This window comes from Channa argus, chromosome 5, assembly GCF_033026475.1.
Source record: "Channa argus isolate prfri chromosome 5, Channa argus male v1.0, whole genome shotgun sequence".
NCBI classification, from domain to species: domain Eukaryota; kingdom Metazoa; phylum Chordata; class Actinopteri; order Anabantiformes; family Channidae; genus Channa; species Channa argus.
The window spans coordinates 12,210,991-12,237,151 of NC_090201.1; the positions used below are offsets into that span (position 1 = coordinate 12,210,991).

Sequence of the window (26,161 nt, forward strand, 5' to 3'; positions counted from 1 at the left end):
CTCACCCTGTTCCTAAATAACCGAATGTATAATCCCCCTGACTCTGCCTAACCTCTAAACTAACATGAATACCAAATTTATATATTTTTTGCTGCAAACCAGTTTTATATGTGCTTCAAAATGGATGTTCAAAACCTTGTTTTGTGTGTGTGAATATGCACGCGCTTGTCTATTTATTTTAAGGGTTAAAGTAAAAACATCACTCTAGCACTTCCTCAAAAGATCACTGAAATAATGCATTGTGTATGTTTAGTCCATGCAATCACAAATATTTTCTGGTCTCATGTCTTGTCATGTCTTGCCTGTTGGGTTATCAGTTTCCTTATTCCTTTAAGACAGCTGCTACATCAGGCTGCTTGTTTAAAGTTACAGCCTCTCAGCAGCAACATGGAACCAATGTAGCCCAAGTTTTTCCTTCAGCTCATTTCAGTTCATGATGACTTCATACCTACCCTGTATACTGCAGTGGACAGGCTTTTATGGTTAATATTCATCCCTCAAAGAACACAGTGTGACTGACTCTGGTACACACTTTAACATTTACAGGAATTAAAAGGAATAGAAATAAATGAAAATGTATTCTGCATTAGGAAGTATAAAATAAAAGTATTAAATATGTATAATGTTGTACACATAGAATTGTTTATCCTCTGTGCATCTAAAAGTGTAAAAAACTATTTGTATAAGATGGTTATGAATAGGTCATATGCAAAATTATTAAAAAATGCTTGAAAATTGACTTGCTTTCTCTTTTCTAAAGAACTGATCATTTCCACTTTCTGTAATTACACCTTTTACGGTTCTGACTTTGCATTTTGTATAACGATGAGGAAACTGACTCAGCTATGTTTATCTTGTAATAAAGGGAAATTGTATTGCAATTATGAGATCTTTACTTCAATATTGTGTGGGAAATATTATCATTATGAGAAAAGCAGCGCAATCAGATAGGTCTTCACAAGACCGCAATGACTCTGTCTTAATTTGCAAGTACTTCCATCTAGGTTTGTGACTTTGCAAGGAAACTTGATGCATTATGGGTATGTCCGCATCGTGCAGGTATTTTATCATTTTTTTATTTTGTAGATAAAAGCAGACTTTTATATACATAAGTTTAAACCAGCATGTATAAATACATCTCATAGAGGTTTTTGTCATAGTTATTACATGCTAAGTCTGTTGTAACCATTTCCTGAATAAATGATGAGACGTAGAAGTCATAATTATGAGATTTGGAAGGCACAGTAGTATTTATTCTCTTACTGCATAGTTCCTGTTGGCATCGTGAAAAGTTTCAAATTAAACAGCATCAGCAATAAAAACTTTGGGTGACCATTTTTTATAAAAAGTGTGTGTGGGTGTGTGTGAGGGTGTTTTCAGGATTCTGACAAAAGATGACTATGTTTGTATTCGTGAAGTGACTGGTGTTTACTTCCATCAGCTGTCTGCAACAGTGTGAGATCAGTTGGATGTTAGCTCCAACATGATAAACTGAAATGACATCCTGACACAAGACAGGCTCAAACAGCAGTGTGAAGAAAGGTTATGCACAGACAGAAATCAGCCAAGGTATAAATCCCTTAATGCACAAATAAAAGCCCTGTGGCAGCTTATGAAAACAGTCTTGTAATAGTGTCTGCAGTAGAAGTTCAGTCTTCACTACCTGCACATAAGTATGTATGTTTTGTGCTGTATTTGCTTTTTAGTATAACAATACATTTTGTAATGTACTACATTCCTTTTGTCTGTTTTTATTTCAAACCTTCCACAGTAGACATCATTGGTAAATGACTGATCATTGCTGTATCCACTGCATCGTATTATTGTTCTTGCTTATTGTTCATTTGGAGATGTATTTTTTATACAGCACATCTACAGTACATGCACCTTCTGGTTAAACGACATTTCATTCTATTGGCATTTATTAATAAATAAGTTGTTTGCATCCAAACATTTTTACTTTCCACCTGGCTCCACATGTGCACTGATGTGGCTGTTTAACACTGTCCAGCCAAATAAGTCAGATCCACTCAAGAGAAAGCTGCTGAATTTTACCATTCATACACTGTCCCTTTCACCCTCGGAGGGCTCAGTTTAACTGGAGCACATTATTCTTTACAGTCAGAAATAAGAGGGTTTGTCCCAGTTCCTATTCACTAATAACACACAGATGTATAACCCTGCGGAGGCTCTACGTGGTTTAGAAGAAACCCATGGGAATGCACTGGTGGTATGAGAAATGTTTTGATTAGGACTTTTGGTATCACAATGAAATAACTCATAAAGTGCACAAGTTCAAGCTTTGGCATCTTTTGAAGGTCAGTTTCCCCTTCAGGAAATGGCTGTGTATTTACACATTAAGAACCTAACAAATTCTGGTTGGAGTCCACAAATTAAGAGATGGCAAAGAAAAATAACTTGAGTGTTTTTTACTTTGTACCCCTGGTTGAGGTTGGCTGATCACAAGCAGTTATTCACAAGGTGGCGTCAGATGTAAATGCGTTCAAGTACTCTCAGACAAAAGACCCAGTCAGAGGGCAGTTGTTGGTGGGACATTTTGTTTCCATCCAGTCGTAGCATCTTCATCCTGGAGTAGGACATAGGTCCCACCTCTCTGCAGAAGCTCGTTGTGGTGAACTCTGTGGTGAACATACAGGAAAAAGGCAGGCTTTTTAAACATATACAGACAAAATTTTTATTAGACAGCCATTATTCACCAGAGTGACAACCATCTGCTTGTTGCTGTCTCATCAGAGCATTGTAGACACTAAGCAAGTCCAGAGAGCTTTGATTAAACCTCATGTAGCATGTGTTCATCATGTGTAATTTGTTTCAATGAAGCACTTCAGTTACTTGTCTTGTGTAGTAATCTATGTGCACTCTGCAAACGCCCTCTTCTTCTCCTAGAGTCTGCATTTACGATTAGATCCCTTGCAGGTGCTGTGGTAAAAACAGGGCAGAGGAAACCACAACACCCTCTTGCTTTCTTGTTTTATTTCAGCAGTAGGGTTTCTCTCAGCCCAGACTGTAGGCTTTGGCAGATAGGAGCCATAGTAGCTGTCAGGCTGCTAGCTAGACGATGAGGTGTGTTATTTTGGAAGTGTTTTACCGTCTGTCTGTCTCTTTGGTACAAAGCCTCCCTGTCTGCTGCATCACACATTAAGAACAAGGACAGATTTTTACTTTTCCAGAGCCTGTGAGCAGAAACTGAGCTCAGTACTGCTGAATGAACATGTGAGTGAAAATGTGTATAGCCTACATGTATAAGGTTGTGGATATGAATCCTATCTGTGTAAAAGGGCCACGGAGACAGAGGAAAGGGGAGACTGAAAAAGGGGAACAGCATGTGCTTCTGGCTCATCTGGCACTGTTACCTCTGAATCCATCACAGATGTTTTTATACCACTCTCCGTTCTTCTTTGCTGGCTGACTTTCCCTTCATCCAACCATCCAATATTCCCTCACCTCATCTCTTGCCATGTGTCCCTTTGAGCTAATCTCCTCCCACCCATTTTCTGTTTTCTCCCATCTCTCCTGCTTGCTGTTCAATCCAAGCCCCCCCATCCCATGTCTATATGTAGCAAAGAAGGAGTCTCTACAGGCTCCTTTATAGTTCCTGTCAAAGTTTTTTACATTTCTTTTTGTTCTTTACAGCTGGATTTGGGTACCAGACTTCATCAGGTGGTCAACCACATACTGTATAGTAGCTCACAAATACTGCACTTTGAATGTTTTGGTGAACTGTAAAACTTATGAATGTGTGCACATGTGAGAGATTAGCATTTCACAGACATGAAGTCGGCAACACCACTGCCTTTCATAGTATGAGAGGTGACTGCATTAATGTGCATGTGGGTACATACTTTCTGTCTTTCTGTCACGTTTTCACCTCACCTTGTATTTCATTAGCCTCCATGTAGAGGTACTGCAGGGTAGTGGGTACTGTGGGAATGGTAATAAGTTTGTTGTAAGAAAGGTCAAGTTCCACCAAACTGGAGATGTTAAAGACCTGTTGGTGGACACTGCTGCTCTGTAAACCACAATGACTTAGTCGGAGGTACTTAAGGTTGAGAAGGCTCACAAAACTGCCCTGGTCCAGTCCAGAAAGAGAGTTATTGGACAGGTACAGCTGCTCTATGGAGGCAGGTAAATATCTAGGGACAGTCAAAAACCAGTTCTCACTGAGATCCAACAAGTTCAGACTGAGCAGACCTATGAGATCAGGAGAGACCATACAAACACACAACACAACAAACCATTAATACTGACACATTTTCATGACTGATGGTGTAAACGTTTTCAGTGTAAATCTTTGCTTTGCATCTTTGCTGTAATTAATGAGATAAAATAACTTTTGAGATAAACAACCTCCAGCCTGTTTTCTCAATGTATGTAAAATTCACATGTAGACAAAAAAGGACAAACATACAAAAGGATCGATGAATCAGTTTTAATAGTTGTCTACCTTCATGTGATCAGGCAAGAGAGCTGTGCTGTACTCTCTCATTTCCCATACCAAGTATGTAAAGAGACATTGTTTTGTGTTGGTATTATCAGATCTCAGTGTAACTTTTGATCAGGTGCAAGATCAAATCCTGTCCAACAAATCCTGGCTGACAGTCTCAGTCAGTGGGTTGGTATCTCATCTTATTTCTCAGGGAGAAGTTTAAGAGGAAAATTTCAAAACTTTGTTTCATCAACTTAATCTTTGTCTTATGGTGTCCGACAGAATTCTGTCTTAGAAGTTCTTATTTTTGCCCTCTTCATTCAGAATCCAGTTCATAATTTAGGATCTTTGATGAGGCTACATTACAATGTAGTTGTCCTTCTGTCTTTGTTCAAGACAAAAGCAGACTGTGCTTTCAAAAATGTAGCCCCTAAACTTTAAAACTTTCTATTACTGGAACTAAGATCTGTGAACACTCTGGATGCGTTTCAAGCAGCTAAATCCCCATTTGCTCAAATGTCCATTCTTTTGCATTTGCATTGTCTTTATGTTTTATACATTTTTTAACTTTTAATGGATTTCTGCTATTGAGAAGCACATTGTGATGTTCTGGTTTCAAAAAATTCTCTACAAATACATTTTTTAAAAGGGAAAGGAAATGACACATCACACCACCTTTGAAGTCTTCCTCTGTGATCACTTGCAGTCTGTTTCCCTGCAGCAGCAACAGCGTCAGGTTGAGCAGGTTTTGGAAAGCACCGGGGCTGATGCTGCTGATTTGATTATAGGCAAGTCGCAGCTGCTTGAGTCCACTTGGTAGGGTGCTGGGAACCGAACTTAGACGGTTGTGGTTAGCAAACAAGTAGTACAGCTGTGTCTGGTTCTGCAGGCCTGCCTGGTCCAGTTTTTCGCTTTTCAGCTGGTTATAGTCCAATATGAGCCAACGCAGCTTTGTAACATTGGCCAGAGCAGAGGAGGACAGGGATGAGATGTTGTTGCCCTAAGAAAAAAAAAAATTATAAAAAGAATGAGATGTTTTGATATCTACTACTTTAAACCGAACATACAATGTTTAGTGCAGTGGAGGTCAGACATTGTGGGAACTGTGGTGTAGGAAGTTAAGTTCCATGGCAAGTTTATGGCAGAACACAGTTAGGTTAAGACACGCTTAGTGCCCGTGTCAGTGTTTGTCCTACCTGCAGAAACAGGTACTGAGTTCTGTCTGGCAGGCTCTCAGGAATGTCTGCCAAGCCTCTGTGGTCACAGTAGAGTGCTGTGGGCCACTGGATGGGGCAATCACACTGCAGAGGACATTCCTGGGGATTGTTGGCTCTGAACGACGCTGGGTCCATACGCCCCTGCAGACTCAGCACACTGGGCTCACCCAGAAATCGGTTGATCCACAGAGGAACACCTCCATAGTCCGTGTCAGATACATCAGCAGCTGAGTGACAAACAAACAACAGCACCAACACAGCAGAGTACAGGAGAGCCATGGGAACAGCTGATGAGATCAGGCAATCCTGCAAATTCAGCAAAGGTGTTAAAGAGTTTACTTTAGCAAGTGTTTACCAGTGTTTATCAACTGTGTGTCTGTGGTTAGTCGACCACTTTGATCCAGATTGAAGAACAACTATTGGACCCATCGTCATCAGTTTTTGTACAGATGTTCTTTAACCCCTGAATCCTAATGACTTTGGTGAATTTTTCAAACTTTTTCAAACAAACCATCAGTGCCAACAGCAACATTTTCAATTATCTATAAATTTATTTGGAATAGGACAGTGCCATAAAATTTTAGATATTTCGATTCACATAACCAGGATGATAACCCTGCTGAGCTATCAAATTTTTGTGTCTTGCATGAAACGCAATTCTGTAAAACTCGGATTTCTGTTGTGTCTTCAATTTAAAACATAGGATTGACAAAACACATGCAGGTCAATAAAAGAAGCTCAACTGTTACCAGTTATGAACACAACATGATAACTAACAATGATAAACACAGTGATTACCAAATAACTATAAACATGCTTCCATTGTCTCACCACTAGTAGTGTATTAGCTTGTAGCTCATGATAAATTACCTATTTCATAGCTGAAGCTAGACTTGGACTAAAAAGCTACTCAATGTGGAAATTAAATTATTCATCTCAAGATAAGATAATATTGTTTATTGATTGATAATATTGCAGAATTGTTTCAGTCAGAGGTCAAAGAAGGTCGTTATCTGGTGGTTTTGTCTCTTTAATTAATGAAAGAAACAGATGAATGGAAATGGTATTGCACTTTTTGGTTTTGCATAAACATTTCTTTGCACTGCAACTTCTGAGCAGAGAGGAAAGTATATGCATTTGCCCTGCATGCACAAATGTAGATGTTTACGATAATAGCCACAAAACTGGAATGCAGAAAATCATGCAAACACACACCGAGACTCTCAGTTACTGTATAGCACAGGAATTGGTAAGTTTGCGTTACCAGGAAGTTTCACTTGAGCGTGCTTGCAATGTGCATTTTGCCAGTAGGCTATCTGTGCTGTACTTCAGTAATACAGACCCAAAGTAGTTTTGAGCATTTCCAGTTTTGCCTGCTTTGCAGAAAAAGGAAGCGGAAGCAGACAATAAACAAACTGTAAAAAGAGACTTACCTGTTAAGCAGGAGCTACAGAGCCGAGACGGGCTGTCTTAAATTTCCAGTAAAACCCTCGGCAGTGTGTGTGTCAGCACGTGTGTATATGTGTTTTCAAGCTACCAGCTCTGATTACCCACTGTCTGATACATTCCTCCTTTCCAGACACTACCCAAATCCCAGACCCCAGGCTCTTCCATATTCTTCCCTCGCTCACTTCAGCATTCAGCAGCAGTTGAAGGCACAGCATATGGTGGAAGCATGGTTAATTAAACCATGGAGATATATAAAAAATAAACAAAAATATTCGAAGGGTCTGCTGAGGAAGAAAAAGAAAATAGTAAAAACCAAATGAGGGAAACAGATCATTTAGATTCTAATGGAGCAGAGCTTTCAGTGAATGTGAAAGAATATTGATCAGTATTCAAGCACATCTTCTTTCGTGTGTGTTGTGTGTGTGTGTGTGCATGTGTTTGTGTTTGTGTGTGTGTGCATCTTCATGAGTGTGAATATAATGTATACTGTACTGTATATGTGTGTGTCTTTGGGGGGGAGGGGATTTTGAGGAGGGTCCTTACATTCTCACACCCCTTTAAAAAGCTTTTTGAAGGTTAAGACTTAGGTTTGTGGTCAGACATTCTGCTGGGATGGTTACAGTTATGATAGTTAGCAGGACAGTTAGCAGGAGATATATGTTAATGAATGTCTTAATTTTAATGGTCATACATGTGTGTGTGTGTGTGTGTGTGTGTGTGTGTGTGTGTGTGTGTGTGTGTGTGTGTGTGTGTGTGTGTGTGTGGGTCCACAGTATGTGTATGCCTAGAGGCATTCAAGCCACAAAGTACCTGGGGATCCAAAGAGACCATTCTGTGTGTATTAGTGTGTACAGTATCTTTGTATTCATCTGTGTATGTTTAATAGCCTTTGCATGTGTGTGTGTGTGTGTGTGTGTGTGTTTAAGGAACGCACTTCTGTCAAGCATGTGAACTAAGCAGAAGCAAAGGAAAGCGATTCCAGATTTGCACCCCTCATTCCCTCTCCGAAAATCTGAGTATAGGACTGTGAGGAAAGAGACAAGATGGGGAACAACAGGAAAGAGAGAGGACTGTGTTTTTAATCAGAGCAAGGTAAGAGTGACCTCTAGGAAAAATACACGGAATCACAACCACAGTGGTGTACAGTTTAATCTGTGACATAACCGGTGCCTGTGTGTGTGGTTTTGTGTTGTTTTGTTGTGGGGGGAAAATAATGGACCAAATGCCACAATTCTGTCATAGTTCTAGTGTTAATTATACCTACAGTGTATTAAAGTTTCAGGTGAGATTGGTGAGTGCAGTTTAGGTGTATCTTCCAATGATTAAAAGCTGTTAAAGACACATTTCGAGAAAAGAAGTGTGTAATTGTCCTGGTTATTATGTCATGAAACCGATTCTTCAACTGGTTGGTAAATCAAATTGAAATTGTCATTTGATGATGGTTTCAACTGAAGTTTTACAATCACAAAGCCTCTGGTTTTGCTACAGAAGGAATCACCAGATTCAAGAGGATTCATTGTACATGAGGTGACAGTGTCAGTCAATCTATATTAGAGCTGTTGTGGTGATGAAAAATGTCAGGGGATCACTTTAATTACATCGACACACGCGTCTTATATTTCACAGCAACCAAACCTCTTGACAAATGTTGGCAAAAAAACAATCATGTGAGCCTCATAATGGTGCTAACACTAACCTAAAATCCAGCAGACCACCACTGTCAATCGGATCCATCCTCTCCGGTGCATGAATGTCTGCACAATTTGTCTTGGTAATCCATTTGATAGTTGTTGAGATTTTTCAGTTTGGGTCAAAGCGGCTGAACCGTTGTCCAACTAACATTACAGTCTCTAGAGCCCTTCTATAATCAATGAGAGTAACATCATTCTCAATCTGTGTTTCATTCTCCCATATAAATTAACAGAATTATTCTTGTCGCACAGTAACATACTTCTTTAGCAACAGATTGGAACTGGTTGAGCAACTGGTTGAGCAAGATTTTTTTTGTAAACATGAACAAGAGCTGGGGCACAGCAGCTTCTCAGCATCCTACACACTCTTTGCTCTGCTCCATCCATCTGGCTTATCCATAACTAAAAAAGGGATAAGATAAGATTCCGCTGATCCAAAATAACACCTCTCACTGAAGCTTTATGTTATCTACACATAGATTTTCACTCACACGTGGGATTATTCTACTTGAGCTGAATATCCAAATGTACTGTTGTAAAGGAAGAGTAAAATATTATTTCAACATATTTATTTTATCATGTGTTACCCATTATTGTATTATCCAATATTGCCCAGAGTGTTAATCGACCACAAAAGTGTTCTTCAATAGGGAATTAACATTTTGTATAGGTTTACTTTTATCTATTACCGTCGTTTACTTTGAAAGAGAAAAGGCAGAAGAAAGCACACACAGCAAACAAAGGGACAACACCTGTACTGTAGTCCTTAGAGACATTATCAGGAGACAGGACACTTTGTATTGTTAGAATTGCTTTTAGTAAATAGTGCAACTTCTTGTCACTTCAAATCTGTAAAAAGTCTGATTTGATTAAAGAGTATAGATGTGTAAATTAAGGCAGGTTGATGAATAGGTATGTTTCCACTGTATTTTCTTAAAAATGCAACACTATAATCAATAACGAATACATGATTTTGTGTATCATTATAAATGTAGACTAAACTCTTTTTAAGAGAAGTCTTTTTAGTCTAAGCAGATGCAACTTCATCAACCAAACAAAACGTTAAGTCTAGGTCTAAATATTACAACATTACTGTAATGTGACGTCAACTATGGTTTAACTTCTGAGAAAATGTCAGTCAGTTCATGTAACTAATAATTGTATATTACTAGTATGCTTGTTAATGAGTCATTATCTTTTTACAGTAATCAAGATTTCTCAAAGCAGAAGTTGCCCTCAGGTGGTTTTCTGTCTGGGAACTAACAGGTACAGCAGCTCCTCAAACAGGTGTCATATTGTAAGGGCACGGCAAAACCATGATTACAGCATGATGCCGTTACTATAGATAATCTGTTATATAAAAGCAACTTACGTTAAGTGAAATAACATCAGTAATCATTTTCGTTTGTTTTGTTTGTGTAATATTTTAAATGGGATAGAGTAGTTAGGTGGAGCTTGAGGTGTTTTTTTTTTTTTTTTTTTTTTTGGTCTTCCAGTATCACAAAAAGACAAATTGCCAATTAAAAAAAAAATCTAAATAAACGTTTCCTCTTATAACTTTTTTGTCTTTCTTCCGTTCTCATTTCCTCTTTCCTCTAACATTTCCCATCACAGACACTAGAGGGCTCTCTTTCATCAGCGCAATCCATAGCACACAAGCTTTATTTTTGCGAGCAAGGTCTGTTTTGTAAGTGTTTTCTAAATTTACAAGCAACACATTAATACCAAAAGATGACCACCATCAATTTATGCATTTATGTATGTATAAGGCACATTGTTGAAAGTAAAGAAAAAACTTCCAGACTGAACAAAGAAATTCTAATCAAACTCACTGTGCAAAGTCACCCAGTTACAAACAGTTTCACAAAAAGTTTCACTGTGCCGGACATTTCTACCTTAGTGTTGAACCGGTGATGTGGCAGTTGGATTCATCATAGACCACTACACCTTTTTTGTGTATTTTTAATACCTACTTATTCAGTGCATCAGTGCATTCAGTGCAGATTCAACACTTGCCAAATCATAATCTTTGCTGGGATGACACCAGAATTTAGATTAGACCCATAATTATTATTGTTACCAACAAATATACATAAAAAGATGTTGCTTTTATCTCTATGAGAAAAAGATGAGGAGCCTGATGCATAATCGTGAACATCTGTGCATAATGTGTGTGTGTGTGTGTGTGTGTGTGTGTGTGTGCATGGACATCTGTTTTCTATTGCATGGGTTGAGCTGCCCCTGTGCCCTGGGGTGCCATGGTTCAAATTACCTTAAGGTGACATACTGTCCAGGGACCAATGAGACCACGCTTGTGTGCATCTCATACAGAACTTTCATTATGTAAGTTACAATTACAATTTTCTTTGGCATCCACAAAGTGAGAATGTTTGGTCAAGAATTACTGACGAGGGTTCATGGTTGTTGCAGTGTGTGTGTGTGTGTGTGTGTGTGTGTAGAGAGAAAAATCTGGTGCTCATAGAGCTAACCATTAAATTATAGGGTTTAGTCTTATTTTTTTAGTTAGGGTTATGGCTACAGTTGGGGTTAAACATGTAATGGTTACAGTAATGTCAGGGTTACTACACTGTTCTTAGATATGGACACACAGAGTATGTAGTAAAAGGTATGGCGCCACATTGTGAGTTGGTATTTACTGTAGTAATGGGAAAGCTGCAGACTAATGCAAATTAATTTTGACAGATCTGCGTTGCCCTCCTTAATTTTAAATGTTCAACATCTGTCAGTGGCAAAAAAAACATTTCCAACATCTTACTCAAAAAGAAGACACTTCACCTATGATGACAATAAAGAGGGTTACATGAGTTGGATGACAGAAAATCTGAATGAGTATATGCAAGGCTTGGATCTCTTGTTAGGGGGATTTTTATAGTAGCCTTTTTGTCTTTGTCTGCAGGTAAGTGATCAAAGATGCAATTTACAGAGTGAAAATTCCTGTGACATTCCAGTGAAGAGTTCATGACTTGTGATGAAAGTGCCTGCTCCTCTGATCTACTTAGCCCTGCTCAAGTCTGCTCATAACCTAGACAGGAGTTGGGGGTACAGACACGGGTGGAGGCTGGGAGTGTTTGGAGCTACCTAGAGTCCACCCAGGCCTCTTACTTTGAAGGTTTGGCCAGCAAGGAATCAATTTCTCACACTAAATGAGAACTGCTTCACCTTCTGTTTCTTACAGAGTGTATCCACCTAAACACCTCATATATACACAGGCCTTTGATGTTATGCTGTATAAGTTATTAAACCTCTTAAGGATGTCAGAGTCAGTGATGAATAAGGGGATGGATTTCTTTAAATCCGTTACTCAGTTAAAAAACAGCTGAAAAATAAATATGGACGGTCCCATTTCTGGCAAAATGTTTGTTGAATCTAGTGTCTACTTATGCCAGTGGACACATACAAAAGACATAAGTGTCTCCTCTAGCTGCAAGAAGAAACTGCAGTATTTTACTGTACTGTTTGTGCCTTATGTTAAGGAGATATGCCAAGTTCAATCCTTATTAAATCCTGAAAGATCCCAATTTGTGTCCCTCAAATTCATCAACACATTTCTTCCACTCAGCTTTGACGTAATGTAATCTGCTTGCTGCACTGTTCCTTTTTTAAAATTTCTTTACAATGTTTAGGTAGATAAATGAGCAGAGGCAAACAGTGTCTCTACACGCTTTGTTTTTTTTCCAGGTAAATAAGGGGTCAAAGAATATAAACAACATGGGTAGCAGCAAGCAAGTTCAGCCCAACTCCCCAATAATGTCTACACTCTAGCCCCTGGATAATACTTCTTTCTCCGGTCTGCATGTGGATCTTTGTAAGAAACACAAGTATGTGGGTTTGCTGACAGCATGAAATGACATTGTTCAAGTATAACTGATCATTTCAATGTGTTGAATATTATAATGCACGGCATTTAATTCCAAACAAATAAAGGCCTAACACGTCATATTTATGTTGATACAGTCACTATATTCTCCACTTGTTGCATTACAATACTTTGTAACTTTATAACCAGAAACAGAGAATAGGATGGAGAAAGGAAAGAGGGATAAAGTATTTTGGACATTCTCTTGCAGAGATGAAAGATGAAAGCGAGTAAAAACCCTGATTCTGATGAAGCTCATGTCGGGGAGAAGATGCAGAGGCAGGAAGAGGCCCACATTAAGTCCAGACAGACAATATGAGAGGACTGTCTCACATGTTTTCATTTAACCCTTCACAATATGTAGGGTTGTTGGGAAGATCGGAGAGAAGGGAATCTACCTTCTCAGCAAATCACTGAATGTTTGTGCCGCTGATTGAGCTAAAGAGCAATGAGATACTTCAGCAAAGTTTTATATCTGGCAGTATATCCAAAAAACAAGTAGTGCAAGGAGTACATGAGTCTAGACACATGCCTTAACAGGAAACCATATGATTTAACAAAAAAAGTACCACCAGGATCAATCACAGTTTTTAATTTTGTATCATGTTTTGACAAGTTAAACTATGATCCCACTCTTGTCCACTTCTAGCATAAAGCCTTATTTGTCTTAGGATCAACTAAGAGAATCTCAATGCACACAGTTGGGAATAATCCTTTGCAGCCCCTGACTCTCACATCACTCACAATAGTGAGAAAGGAGGCTCCAGATTAGGGTGTGGGGTACACTGGACCATAACTGACTGAACTGAATGGGGTGCAGGTGGGTGGAAGAGGGGGGTGGAAGAAACCAAAAAGAAAGAAATAGAGAGAAGAGGGGAAAGGGGGAATGGCAGAATGGAAAGGAAACAAGTGAGAGGAGGAAGGCTTTTGTCTGAGTCCCCTCCAGTCCTGAGCACATTCTGACAGAGAAAAGGGGACACGGAGGGCCAGTCTCTGTAATCAGGTAGGTGTGTGTCTTTGTATGTGTGTGAACATGTCTTTCTTTGTGCTAATGTTTCTATACTATTTTTATAAGAGATGAATAAAGACGTGGGGCTCCAGCCCTAATTTAGTTTGAGCTTATATTTCCTCTCCTGAACTAGAGGGTAATCATTAGGCAGGAGTAGCAACATTTACAAAAGCTTGTTTTTTTCCTTTGTTTTTCTTTTTTGATGCTTCCTTTCTGGATTCCCCTCGGGTTAATACCTCTAAGAATGTGCCCCTCCGCAGGCAGTCTAACCAAAGTAGAGATTTGCTGGGCTACTTATGTTGATTTACTTCAATTTGAGAGCAGTAAACTTATAAAGTCAAGTGTTTATAGGTAAATATATTCTTCAAGAATGATTTTTTTTTTCTGTGATGTCAGAGATTGTTTTTAAATTTTGGTTTGTAATTAAGTGTTTTATTGCTATTTTTCACAAATCTGTTATCTGTGTAGTACAAGAGAAGACCTTGCATACAGAAGATTAGCATAGCTTTTACTACAGTATGGCTTACTCTGAGCTGTATCACTTTCACAGTCGACATAGTTTCATTAACAAAAGTAATTTGTTGACTTGGAAATGATTTTTTTCTATTTTGAATTCCAGTGCCACTGTTTCTCTTTGTTCTCTCTGTCAGACTGAACTGGACCGTGACCATGCGTTTGGTGATTGTCCTCTTGTCTGCCCTGCTTCCACTCGCTCTCTCCCAAGCAGAGGACCCCTTTGCTTGGCTGTTTGGATGGAGCCAAAGATCCCACTTTGACTCTCTGCAGGCAGACATCAAAGGAGGGGAATGTCCTGAAGAGTGTGACTGCCCCCATTCCTACCCTGTTTCTATGTACTGTGATGGGCGGGGCCTGACAGCAATGCCAGTCATTCCCTCCCATATCAAGTACCTGTACCTCCAAAACAATGCCATTACAGCTGTGCCCGACTTGGCTCTGATGAACGCAACCAGTCTTGTGTGGCTCATGATGCATTACAACCAGCTGACATCTGAGGCCATTGGCAAGAAGGTAAACCTGCGTTTGTTCTCAATCCCAGACACACATGTTAGGTAATGCAGTAATGTTTGGGTTGTTAGAGGACCCCAGATGTGTAATTACAAAATAAAAGAAACACTTTTATTGCTGCATGTGAATGAACGAATTAAGAATTTTAGTTATTGTAAATGTTTTTGGCTTGAAGTCTAACTGAAATTACATTTCATGTTTTATATGTGCTACACCGAACCTTATGAATGAAAAAAATTCACAAAACAAAAGCACAAACGTTTTCTTTCTTTTTTTGCTTTCATGATAGTACAGAGAAATTGAAAAATTGAGAAATTTGTTTCAAAAAAATATTCTTCAGTGCATACAATGTTTTCGATAAATTAGAATCTCATTGAAATTTCATTTCCATATTTGCATAGAAGTGTTGTTACCCTTCTCACAGGCCAAAGGGTACACAGACTTAAGTCAGATGGCATTTATCTATGCTGCAGCTGCAAGTACATTAAAACAGCATCTAAACTTACATGCAAATACCTTCCTTCTGACCATTTGGATTGAGTTAAACGTCTCATGTTGTCTTTCTCAAAGTCAGCCTGCCAGCTGCTGCCAATCAAATGCAAACACTAACACCACTACATGTGGCTTTTCTGGTATTTCCCCTAAAGACCCAATTTCTTTCTTCCAAGCCAGAAGATCAAAAACATTTTGTATACAAAAAGAATAACTGTGATTTCATTATGACTGAACCTTTTCATCCTAACATTTATTCCGCTTGTTCATCATGTCGATTTTAGGCATTTCTGAAGTTGACGAGCCTGGAGCGTTTATATCTACAACACAACAATATGACCAGCATTCCTTCTAATCTCCCTCGTTCACTGCGAGACTTGAGACTCAACCATAACAAGATTGAAAAGGTAGTGTGTTGTTCAGTTTGACATTGATGTACAGCTCTTCTCCCATACATCTGGAACATTAACCTTCAAAATATTTGGCACTTTTGCCTAGGTAACACCTTCAGACCTACAGGGAATGGATAACCTCACTATCCTGTATCTCCATGACAACGCTGTCACAGATATGAGCACATCACTGAAAGGACTAAAATCCCTAACACTGCTGGACATTAGCAGCAACAAGTTGACACAGGTGATAAGATAGTTTGCATACAGTATGACCCATTTAGTGAAATCTTGATGTATCTTCATAAACTGCTTCTAGGTCCCAGAGGACCTCCCTGAACATCTGCACCAGTTCTACCTGGAGTCCAACACCATTAGCTCTCTACCAGATGACTTCCTGCAACGTTTCACTCAGCTGCAGTACATCAGGCTGGCTCACAACCAGCTCACAGACAAGGGAATCCCCCCTAACACCTTTAATGTGACCGGGCTGGTGGAGCTCGATTTGAGCTTTAACAAACTGGAGAGAATCCCTCTAGTCAGCACGACACTGCAACATCTCTATCTTCAGGCAAACCAGATCAAAGGTAAAACACTTCATACACACATGCTTTTATGTTATGTTACCAGTATAAGTTGAGTATTGCACTGCAATAAAACTCTGCAGATTTGTAGACTGTCACAAATGCATATGGCTGCTCCTTTGTCCTGTGCTCGTAGAGTTCACTCTGGGTAGTTTCTGCTCTGTTGTCGATGTGACCAGTTTCTCCAAATTGCGGACGCTGCGTCTGGACGGGAACGAGATCAGTCGTGAGGACATACCTTCAGAGTCATCGTTCTGCCTGCGTCTGGCTTCCAACATTGAGGTGTAACTGTGTGTACGGTACAGGCTGTGGGACAAGCACAGCTCAGTTCGCAACATGCATCGACACTGTGACACATTGTTTTTCTGACGTGTGAAACCGTATTTGGGGCACGAACATCCTTTAACAGTAGATGGCATTAGTTAAAATCTACATTTTTCAGCATAGGGAGAGCAAAGACTTTCATATTTGTCAGTGATTTTACAGCCTCTTGAAAACTTTTAGCAGACAATTCAATTCAGTATAGCTATATGTTGCCTGGAAATGTGATTATTAATCTCAATTTGATAAAATGACAGTAAATGAGCTTTTCGCCTCTAAATTCAGTATATAAGCTCAATGTTATATATAAGCCAGCCTTGATATTTGTGTTTACTGAAAATAATCTGACCTCGATCCTTGTTATATGTTGCTGTGAGGGTCAAAGATCTTTGTAATCGCGGTTTTTATTTTGAATCTGTAGCTGTCTTTATCTCTTTCTTCCTCTGCCTTGTTCCATGCCTAGTTATTGTCTTGTTTAATAAGCTGATGATAAACATCCTGTATTTGTGAATCGGGTATAGCGTGATTAGTGTAATTTCATAAATACCTTACTGCAGTTTGACGCATTGAGGCAAAAGTTTTTTAATTAAAAAATGTTTTGATCCTCTGTTTGCACAGTGAAATTAACTTTCCTTAAATACATAGAGAGATATCTTTATGAAAACTATCTCCATACGGTCCCTTAGTGAATCATGCATTCAGACAACTTTGGCTGATCTGATTTTTGAGTTACTGTAAATATTGCATGAATTTATCATACCGACAAACAGTTGACTGTATGTGTGCCTGCCCAAAGGCAAAATTAATAAAAGCTGAGATTATTAAAAACACCTCTGTGCTTTCTTTCTTCTGATGTATCACCCAGTATGGATTTTCTTTTTCAACTTTTTAAAAAACTGAACTTGAATGACACAGTAAAAATGCTTTTTCTTAGAACTGTAGATAATTCAAGTCTATTTTGATCCTGTAATTTAGTGCCTGACTTTGTATATTCCAGCAGTTTGTATTTGTTTTATCATTAACAATGCCTTTAAGATCAATGTATAATTATATTCCATAAATGTAGAGAAAAAGGAACCTTTTAGTTTATTGACCATAGCAAAAATGTCCTATAAGAATTCTTCAAATTCAAAAATTCTTATTACACATTTTTGTCATGTTTTTATCACGTTCTTCATGCTCCTGTTTTTGTCTGTCCTCCTTTGGTGGTGTGAAGCCTTGGCTCTGTACAGTCAAAGATCAACAGCTTTTGGCGTGTCACTTCAGGGGTCGCCACAGCGGAATGTGTGCCACACGTTGATTTGGCGTAAGTTTTTTACCCCGGATGCCCTTCATGCTGCACCCCTCCCAATTTATCCAGGCTCGGGACGAGCACCAATGTGGCCCTTGGTGGCTGGGTCGGGCCACACCTGGTCTGTGGGATTCGATTCTGCATCCCAACCCGACGCTCTCCCGATTGAGCCACCAGGCCCCCTTGGATATGTGAAGCAAATGAGGAATAAAACTAAATTTTTTGGCCAGTAATTACAGCCAATCAGCACAAGAAGGGCTGTTATGCTGCTGCATGGCAGACAGAGAGGGTGATGGGCTATAGAAGAAGGGAGCAGAGAGGTGGAGAGCTGCATGAGTTGTTTTCAGTGCTTACTGAGCAAAGTGCTGTGTCAGCTTAACAACAAAGTAACAGTTACTCTGACATTCAGCTAACTTGCTATCCTGCAAATGTTTGCTGTAGGCGTTTGCTAAAGCAAAGTTGGTGGTGACAGAAGGGTGCAGTTTGCAGCTGCGATGCTTTGATTAGCTTCATACAGTAGCCGCTATCTTTATGCCAAATCTGTGAGCTCTGATTCCTAGTTAGTAACAACTAACCATAACACTGCACTGCATTGTGTTTTGTGCTTTTTTGGTTACAGTTTGTTTGGTTTAGTGTTGTATCCATAGCAAAAAGCACTACTGAAGTACAGAGAGCATGGTTAACCTTACCATGGTGGTTTAGTGGTTTCATTAAGGTGCTCATACCAATGTCAAATGTCAAAAACTTTCTCCAGCAGTATTGACTTTAAGACTAAATGTTGTTTTTGTGATTTTGTTTTTTTTGGAGTTTTATAAAACAATGCCACTCCCTCTAATCAGCTGAATCACTAGACTATGTGTCACCTGACCAAAATGTTTAGAGCACACAGGATGTCTATATTTACAATATTTTGCTATGTCACTATGTTTTGTAATCTGTGGCTTCACCAAGTTTACTGTCATTACAGCTAATTCATGTTATAGGTTAAGAGTTGTGGTCATGTTGTGGCTACACGTCATTGAGCTCAAAAGGGCTCACAGCAGAAGCCACTGCAGACTGGAACAATGAAAACAGATAAAGCCAAGAGGTCACTGATGAGCATCTGTTCACTCACTGAAGACTTTTAAAAAAGCTCAGACATTGGAACAGATCTGCTGAGTAATTTTCATACTCTGAAGCACTGCAATGAGAACATACAACTTCACCTCCTGTTGCTGTAAATACGTGTCACAGCAAAGCAGTCACAAGTATTAAAATTGTCTTTTCAAATTAAGAGTGGGGTATTTTATACCTTTTATTAGATGTTTAATTTGAAGTGATGAAAAGTATTAAAAAGCACATATTATATGCGGCAAAGGTCCCACCTTAAGACCCGGATGTTGCAGCTCATAGTTCACACCTTAAATACTTCACTTCTATGGCGCTGCAAAATACCCAAGATACTGTTTATTTGCTGATAGAGAAAAACATCAAACATCCCATAGTTTTATTAAACATATATGAAAAATCCGATCAACTGTAAAAGAAGACAAAACTAGCATATGACACTTACTCATTGTTATGAGAGAGAATATCTATTTGAAAAAATTGGAAAATGGAAATAATCAAATTTCTCTGGGGATGTGTATGTGTGTACACCGGTTTTAATAATCTGTTGATTAATCGGTAATGCAAGACTCTGTCACCAGCTGCGGTGTTGTGGTCAGTGTCCAGGCTGTAATTATACATGACACAGACATAGAGGAGCTAACAGTACGGTCATTATGTGCAGATGTCACTGACCAAAATGAGGTCTATCCGTCATTACTAACAACAGTGGCTTTAAGGGTGGGGTGGGAGCTGTGACGACATGTGCTTCATGTGACATTGTACAGTAGAAAGGAGTACCATAATATTAGGGTCGGAATCATCACACAGAGACATTTAGTAGCTGTATCTTTCAGGTTAAATGGGTGTTGGTCACTGCTCTTATCAAAAATGGAAGTTCCTTTACTAATGGACATTAAATTATGATTCTAGTATAAAGTTTTACACACATACATGCAGGTCAGAGGTGCTGTGGGGGAGGGTCAAGGCAGGTGATTGGCTGTAAAACATCCCTCCCTTGTCCATTAGTGGAGGGGACTTTAAAACAGACGATTCTTAGTGTTCTGAATTTCTTATACAGATGTTTAAAATAACAGGTGAACGAACATGCGGAAATACGGCTGGAACAGTTTCAAGGACTTAATTTTCAGAAATCCTGCAGTTGTTGACCAGGTAGGACTGCAGATCTATTTAACCAGAATTTGACTTGATAGTTTACAACACAAAAACTTAATATGATTGACAAATTAGGTGAATGTATGTATTTTGTATGTATTTAAGTTTATGTATATATATGTCTGGAAAAAAAATATGAATCAAAAAAGAGCAAAGAATAAAACACAATGCTTGCTTAATTTGGTATTTAATTTGTTGTTAATTATACTTAACATATAAAACATAACATATAAAAGCGAGTGGCTAAAGCTGAAACTATACTGAAACTGTCGGTGAAAAGCCTTAGATAATGGAACAAGTGTCGCCTTTTTTCCCCTTTCTGACTGAAGTGACAAATAACTTTAATTGAAAATAACGCAGTTATTCCCCATAATATCCATACTTTATATTTGTGTTAGATATCATTACAGTATGTAGACTTAAGGCATATACTGTATGTATTGCTCCTTTCTACCATTTAACTGCAGCCGTTCCAAATACACCAGATATAACGAGCACAATTTGAGGTTTGGGCCTTTTCAATGAGCAGGGTCCACATGTGGATGATGGGGATGAGAATACTGAACGTGGAAACTGGGCCACCAAGAGTGAGTACATCCTATCTACGATTGGCTATGCTGTTGGACTTGGAAACATCTGGAGATTTCCATACCTGGCCTATAAGAATGGAGGGGGTAAGAAGGTGTTTGGTATCTAATCTCTTCGCACTAGAGATCCAAAAAAAACCTGCTCTTATTAACTTTCTTTTGTACCTCTTCACCATATTCCTTTATTTGGAGCAGGAGCCTTTCTTATCCCCTATTTTGTGATGTTGGTCGTTACGGGAATTCCTCTTTTCTTCCTGGAAAGTGCCTTTGGTCAATTCTGCAGCCAGGGTCCAATTAATGTATGGAGTGCAGTGCCAATACTGCAGGGTAAGACTGCTCTGAAAAATAGGGGATTTAATGAGACTGCTGTTAATGGTCAACTGGGGAACCACAAACCCATTGTATATATGGCTCCTAGACTCACCTGGCTGTTTTCTTTTAATGCTTTGTCATGTTTCCAGAATTAGACTGTAGTAATTACTGGGCTTAATGTGGCTGGTGGAAATACATTGTTAAACTGAGACAACATGTTTTAAACATCTTTACAAGAACATTCAGGTGAAATGTATACTTTTAACTAGAAAAGAGAAAGAGCTAGAGACAGGTGCTAAGAAAGAAATAATAATAAATAAAATAACATAACCGCTCAGTCACAGAGACATGGAGGACGTCAGCAAGACGTCAGCTTAAGGTAGAAATTTAACACAGTGTTCTAGAGAAATTAGTTACAGTTGGCTATTTTTAAATTGGCTTACTACTCTTACCAAACATACAATGGTAGCTTCTCTGATGATTGTCATCATTGTCACCTCCTCATAAACATTTGTCCCAAAATCAAGTCTATTTCAACACGCAGTGGGAGGGGCCAGAGAAAACTTTTAATTACTAAATTTGATGAGGGATGTGGTGCCCCTACAAGACAACAAACCCTTAAACCTTCTCTTTTGGTTTCTCCAGGTGTTGGTGTTGCCATGGTTATGGTGACTCTAATAGTATCAATTTACTATAATGTCATCATCGCCTACAGCCTGTACTACATGTTCGCCTCCTTCCAGTCTCCTCTGCCGTGGTCCGGCTGCTTCAGCTGGGCTGACAGTAATTGCAGCAGCACTCCCAAAGGTAGTTTTTAAATGCTCTGTCCTTTGTCATTCTTGAACTTAGTTCCACTTTCAGTTGTACATGAATTACACTGAAATCAAATCGCCTAACGTATAAAATAATTTATGTTAAGGAGAGTTTTTTGATTTTTTTTGTCATTATTAAGCAATAGCGGTTGACTTTGTTTATTTTGGGGGGAGTTGAAACACCAACGACAAAATAACAATGTGAATTAAATGAATTCTTAAAAACAAGGAGCACTTTGAGTGCTGTTTGTTTAATAATTTTAACTTTTAATTTTATAGACACATAAAATCAAATCAAAAACCACCTCAGATCAAACTTGTTTACCATATGCTGTATGTACCTGTAGTATTATGTACATAGTAACTGCATGGACTGATATTTTAAGCAAGATATGGTCCTTTCTGCTTTTCCAGTGTCTTGTAATGTAAGTGGTGTTTTAGTGACCAACTGGACTCAGGAAAACAGCACTTGTCCTTCATCTGACATGGTCTCAGTTCCATTGCAGAGTCCAAGTGAACAGTACTGGGAGTAAGAATCACACACTCATACAAAAAAACACAAAGATATTGTCATACTGCTGTGGTTTCAGATTCAAATGTCTCTTCTCCTCAGTCGTGTGGCTCTACAGAGATCCAGTGGTCTAAACGAAACAGGACCAGTAGTTTGGCACTTGGCTCTCTGTCTGCTGCTGAGCTCCACACTTGTTGCTGCAGCGCTCATCAGAGGCATTAAGTCATCAGGAAAAGTAAGTCATCCATGTCACATCGTCTCCTTGTCTACAACAAACCTCCCCTCAGCTGCTTAAACCATAGACCAAGTTACAACATCTACTAACCATCACCTCAAATCTCACATTTTAACATGTTTCTGCTGTAAGATTGAGTTCTGGATAAGAAGAAAATTGTTTGTTTTCACACTTTGGTTTTACAAGAGAAAAACCTGAGATATAATATGCATGATACAATAAGTGAGCTTTGAAGTTACAGGGAGGTGGATTTTGTTAGCTGTGGACAGTCAGGTGTCACACATGTTCACATTTGCAGCCCAATTGTACAATGTTTTAAAAACAGCAGCAGCAATGGACAAAAACGCAAATGAAATAATGACTTTTTGCAATGTTAAATCTTTGCTTTTGTCTTCAGGTTGTGTATTTCACTGCTACATTTCCTTATGTGGTGATTGTGATCTTGCTGATCAGAGGTGTGACACTAGAGGGAGCAAGAGATGGGATTGAATTCTACATTGGTGCCCAGTCAAATTTGACTAAACTCACTGAAGCACAGGTAGGAACCCATCTTTGCTGTTTGAAAAAATAAAATAAATGTATATTTTTATTCAAACTATGACCTTTTTTAGGTCTGGAAAGATGCAGCAACTCAGACCTTTTACTCTCTCTCTATTGGCTGGGGTGGAGTCATGACACTTGCCTCCTATAACAATTTTCACAACAATGTGTTCAAGGACTCCTTTATTGTAACACTTACTAATGCAGGTAGGATCAAAGCTTTCAATAATGTTTAAAGAAAGTTATAAAATAATGTATTGATAAAGAGAAAAGAAATTTAAAGAAGGAAGAGTAAAACGTAAAAATTAACTTCAGCATTACATTCTACTCTACATACATTTTTCCCTGTTTTCATCTCGTCTTAGGTACCAGTGTTCTTGCAGGATTTGCCATATTTTCAATCTTGGGTCACATGGCTCAAGTCTACAAAATGCCTGTCAGTGAAATTGTGAAGGAAGGTCAGGGAGACACACCATGTGAGCGCCAATTAGTAAAGATGTGGAAAACTGCCAGGTGCCCTCTAACATTTTGTTCTTCTGTCTTTGTGCAGGATTTGGCCTTGCATTCATTGCATATCCAGATGCTTTGTCTAAGCTTCCTATTTCCCCTCTGTGGTCCATTTTGTTCTTCTTCATGCTTTTGACTGTTGGTCTGGACTCTCAGTTTGCAGGAATAGGTTAGATTTTACTTTCGTTCATATAACATTCGTAGCAGTGCTGCTATTGCACATTGCTGCATTCTCATCTCTCTTGTTGTCATTAGAGGTGATCACCACGTGTCTACTTGATGCCTTCCCTAAAGTCTTCAAATCCAAACGTGCCTTTTTAACTGTAACAACATGTGCCATCCTCTACCTCCTGGGCCTACCATGCATCACACAGGTAAATTTAACATTTATCACTGTTATCTGACAGAGGCCTAATTAATAAGTCTGTGTGTGTCTGTGTATGTTTGAGGTAGGCAGGAATATACTGGGTGACTCTAATCGACCAGTTTGTTGCCAGCTGGGTGCTGCTAGTTCTGGCTCTCTTGGAAATCATTGGTGTCTGCTACATATATGGTAAATATGATTACTGGAGACAGTTGCATTGACAAATGTGACAGAGGCAGCTTTTATCTGCAGCTGGGTACATGCATGTGCATTCTTCTCATGCTTAACAGGAGGGAATCGTTTTATTAAAGACATTGAGATGATGCTTGGAAAGAAGAGTTTCACTTTCTGGCTGTGGTGGAGAACATGTTGGTTCTTCATCAGCCCCTGCCTCATAGTGGTGAGTACAGCCTTACACAATGCCCTTGACATAATAGGTTATAATTGGTAACCATGTGCCATCGCAAAATCTGTATTTACTGCCGTAAATGCTTTACACAATCAATTAAACCCATAGTAATTGTTGCATAGGTGATCCTGGTCTGGTCTCTGATGACGTTTACACCACCTTCCTATGGAGAGGTCCAGTTTCCAATCTGGGGTTTGGCCCTGGGCTGGTGCATGGTTGTATTTATCCTCCTCTGTATCCCTGTTGTTGCTGTGTATAGGATGACAAAGGCAGAGGGAAGCCCCTGGAAGGTGTGTGTGTGTGTTTTATGATACCTGGAAACACATCTTCTTGTTTATTTTGTTCAAAGCATTGCAGTGAAGTTTTAGAAAACCAAACCTTTTCTGTTCCACAGCGTTTCAAGTCATTGTGCTCTCCATCCGAAGAATGGCATCCCTACCTGGATGTCCATCGAGGAGAACGCTACACTGAAGAAAGCTGCCGCGGCAGGAAGAGAAGTAGAGTCAGACCAGAAGTTAATGTTCTCTCTAGTTCATGGCTTTAATGTGTATTTTGTATGTTTATCATTTCCTTTGGTGAAACAGTGTACTATGTTAACAGATTGTAATGAAAATTAAAACGAATTAAGTTAAGGACTGTTTTTACCTTAGGATGCAGATATTACAGTATTCCATTTTATAAAATGTAGAATATCTGTTCATCAGGAGGTTACATCTGCTGTCCACTATTACCTGCTGGGACAGGTAGGAAACTATTTGACATGTTTATCTGAGGTTAATTTATGCAGTAAAAGAGAATTTAGGTTAATGTAATACTTGACCACACAAACTAATAAACAAACCGTGAGTGGTGAGTAGCGATTATAGTGACTGTAGAGATTATATTTGATTTCATTCAAAGTAAGGTATATATCAAAAGTACGGGACAGTGGGCTTTTAAAATAAGGTAATCGTTCCTATTTTGTCTGTCTTTGTCGTCGTATTTGCTTCACTGTCTGTCCACAGTGTTTAATGCTCTATCAGTAGCGACTGTGTTTCACTGTGTGTCATGTTATGTACAGTTTCTTGCTGATTAATAAGATCCTCTTTTCCTCACCGTGATATTTTAAAATAAATTATGATTTTTCTGTCTGTCTGATGTATGATAAAATAGTTTGACTGAAAATTTACATGGATCCACAAACAACATTAGACGTCCAGGTGTCCAGCAGCCAGTATTGCTGACTTTCTTACAAACTACACCTTCCAAAATATAACATAAAGTTAATTCACTTCATCTGTCACCAGTTTAAAAAACTGAACATTAAAGCCTTGGGTTAATGAAAGGCTAAGAAAAGCAAACATACTCATAAGGTGAATGTGAAGACAACTCCTGAAATGTGTTAAAGTTATAATCTGAGATCATGCTGTTGTTCTATCACTAGCTCTCACAGAATAGTGGAAACTGACTTTTTTTCCAAAGGTAAACCCTTGAGACACATTACAAATGGAATACTTTTTTTAACTGTAACACCCTTATGTTCATGTAATGATTTAAAAGTTCTGTGGAATTCTTTGCTTATAGTGCAAACACACCTTATGTATTTTGCTTTCAAGCATTTCAAGAAATTTCCTGTGGATCCTGGATTCTTGACACTTTAGTAGTTCAGGTTTTGTTTTTGTAATTTGTTTGGGTTTTTTCAAAGCTCGTGTAGACATTTGGCAATGTGATTTTAACAGATAATTATAGAGTATACTAGAAAAACTGGAAAATGCCTATGATCTCAAAAGGGCTCCACCAAAGTTTTTGTGGAATTATTTATTTCATTAGTTGTTTGAAAAAACATT

At 38.8% G+C, this 26,161-nt stretch overlaps 3 protein-coding genes across 5 annotated transcripts; 2 read left to right on the forward strand and 1 right to left on the reverse strand.

Moving 5' to 3' along the window:
- Window positions 1–99: 99 nt before the first annotated feature.
- Window positions 100–7,567, reverse strand: zgc:113307 (uncharacterized protein LOC553753 homolog). Of its 2 annotated transcripts, none has more exons than XM_067503758.1 (5): window positions 7,098–7,567; window positions 5,644–5,891; window positions 5,123–5,447; window positions 3,895–4,212; window positions 100–2,639 (listed from the first exon to the last, which is right to left on the reverse strand). In XM_067503758.1, the coding sequence occupies exons 2-5, from the start codon at window positions 5,797–5,799 to the stop codon at window positions 2,488–2,490; spliced, it is 951 nt and encodes a 316-aa protein (XP_067359859.1). In that variant the 5' UTR covers window positions 5,800–5,891; window positions 7,098–7,567; the 3' UTR covers window positions 100–2,487. The 2 variants fall into 2 exon arrangements, with proteins under 2 accessions (XP_067359859.1, XP_067359858.1); XM_067503757.1 differs by having other exon boundaries at window positions 5,644–5,970.
- A 502-nt stretch (window positions 7,568–8,069) lies between these two features.
- fmoda (fibromodulin a) lies at window positions 8,070–17,318 on the forward strand. 2 transcript variants are annotated; one of them, XM_067506012.1, is made up of 6 exons: window positions 8,070–8,205; window positions 14,341–14,719; window positions 15,493–15,615; window positions 15,707–15,847; window positions 15,920–16,187; window positions 16,321–17,318. In XM_067506012.1, exons 2-6 carry the CDS (start codon window positions 14,360–14,362, stop codon window positions 16,470–16,472), a joined length of 1,044 nt encoding a protein of 347 aa, XP_067362113.1. In that variant the 5' UTR covers window positions 8,070–8,205; window positions 14,341–14,359; the 3' UTR covers window positions 16,473–17,318. The 2 variants fall into 2 exon arrangements, with proteins under 2 accessions (XP_067362113.1, XP_067362112.1); XM_067506011.1 differs by lacking the exon at window positions 8,070–8,205 and adding an exon at window positions 13,547–13,684.
- A 2,417-nt stretch (window positions 17,319–19,735) lies between these two features.
- On the forward strand, window positions 19,736–25,590 carry slc6a14 (solute carrier family 6 member 14). The gene is made up of 15 exons (XM_067506052.1): window positions 19,736–20,055; window positions 20,588–20,732; window positions 20,841–20,972; window positions 21,603–21,764; window positions 22,184–22,298; window positions 22,383–22,515; window positions 22,913–23,053; window positions 23,127–23,262; window positions 23,421–23,513; window positions 23,606–23,731; window positions 23,818–23,936; window positions 24,016–24,115; window positions 24,217–24,326; window positions 24,458–24,625; window positions 24,730–25,590. The coding sequence occupies exons 1-15, from the start codon at window positions 19,990–19,992 to the stop codon at window positions 24,877–24,879; spliced, it is 1,896 nt and encodes a 631-aa protein (XP_067362153.1). The 5' UTR covers window positions 19,736–19,989; the 3' UTR covers window positions 24,880–25,590.
- The last annotated feature ends 571 nt before the right edge of the window (window positions 25,591–26,161 follow it).

Excerpts from the sequence above, each read along its gene's own strand:
- fmoda (XM_067506012.1), top strand. The coding sequence starts at position 14,360 with ATGCGTTTGGTGATTGTCCTCTTGTCTGCCCTGCTTCCACTCGCTCTC. Across the intron at positions 15,848-15,919 it reads GCAGCAACAAGTTGACACAG|GTCCCAGAGGACCTCCCTGA; the intron begins GTGATAAGATAG and ends AACTGCTTCTAG. Across the intron at positions 16,188-16,320 it reads TCAGGCAAACCAGATCAAAG|AGTTCACTCTGGGTAGTTTC; the intron begins GTAAAACACTTC and ends CTGTGCTCGTAG.
- slc6a14 (XM_067506052.1), top strand. The coding sequence starts at position 19,990 with ATGCGGAAATACGGCTGGAACAGTTTCAAGGACTTAATTTTCAGAAAT. Across the intron at positions 23,263-23,420 it reads TGTAACACTTACTAATGCAG|GTACCAGTGTTCTTGCAGGA; the intron begins GTAGGATCAAAG and ends ATCTCGTCTTAG. Across the intron at positions 23,732-23,817 it reads CTCTCAGTTTGCAGGAATAG|AGGTGATCACCACGTGTCTA; the intron begins GTTAGATTTTAC and ends TGTTGTCATTAG.
- zgc:113307 (XM_067503757.1), bottom strand. The coding sequence starts at position 5,943 with ATGGCTCTCCTGTACTCTGCTGTGTTGGTGCTGTTGTTTGTTTGTCAC. Across the intron at positions 5,448-5,643 it reads CTCAGTACCTGTTTCTGCAG|GGCAACAACATCTCATCCCT; the intron begins GTAGGACAAACA and ends TTTTTTTCTTAG. Across the intron at positions 4,213-5,122 it reads CACAGAGGAAGACTTCAAAG|GTCTGCTCAGTCTGAACTTG; the intron begins GTGGTGTGATGT and ends CTGATCTCATAG.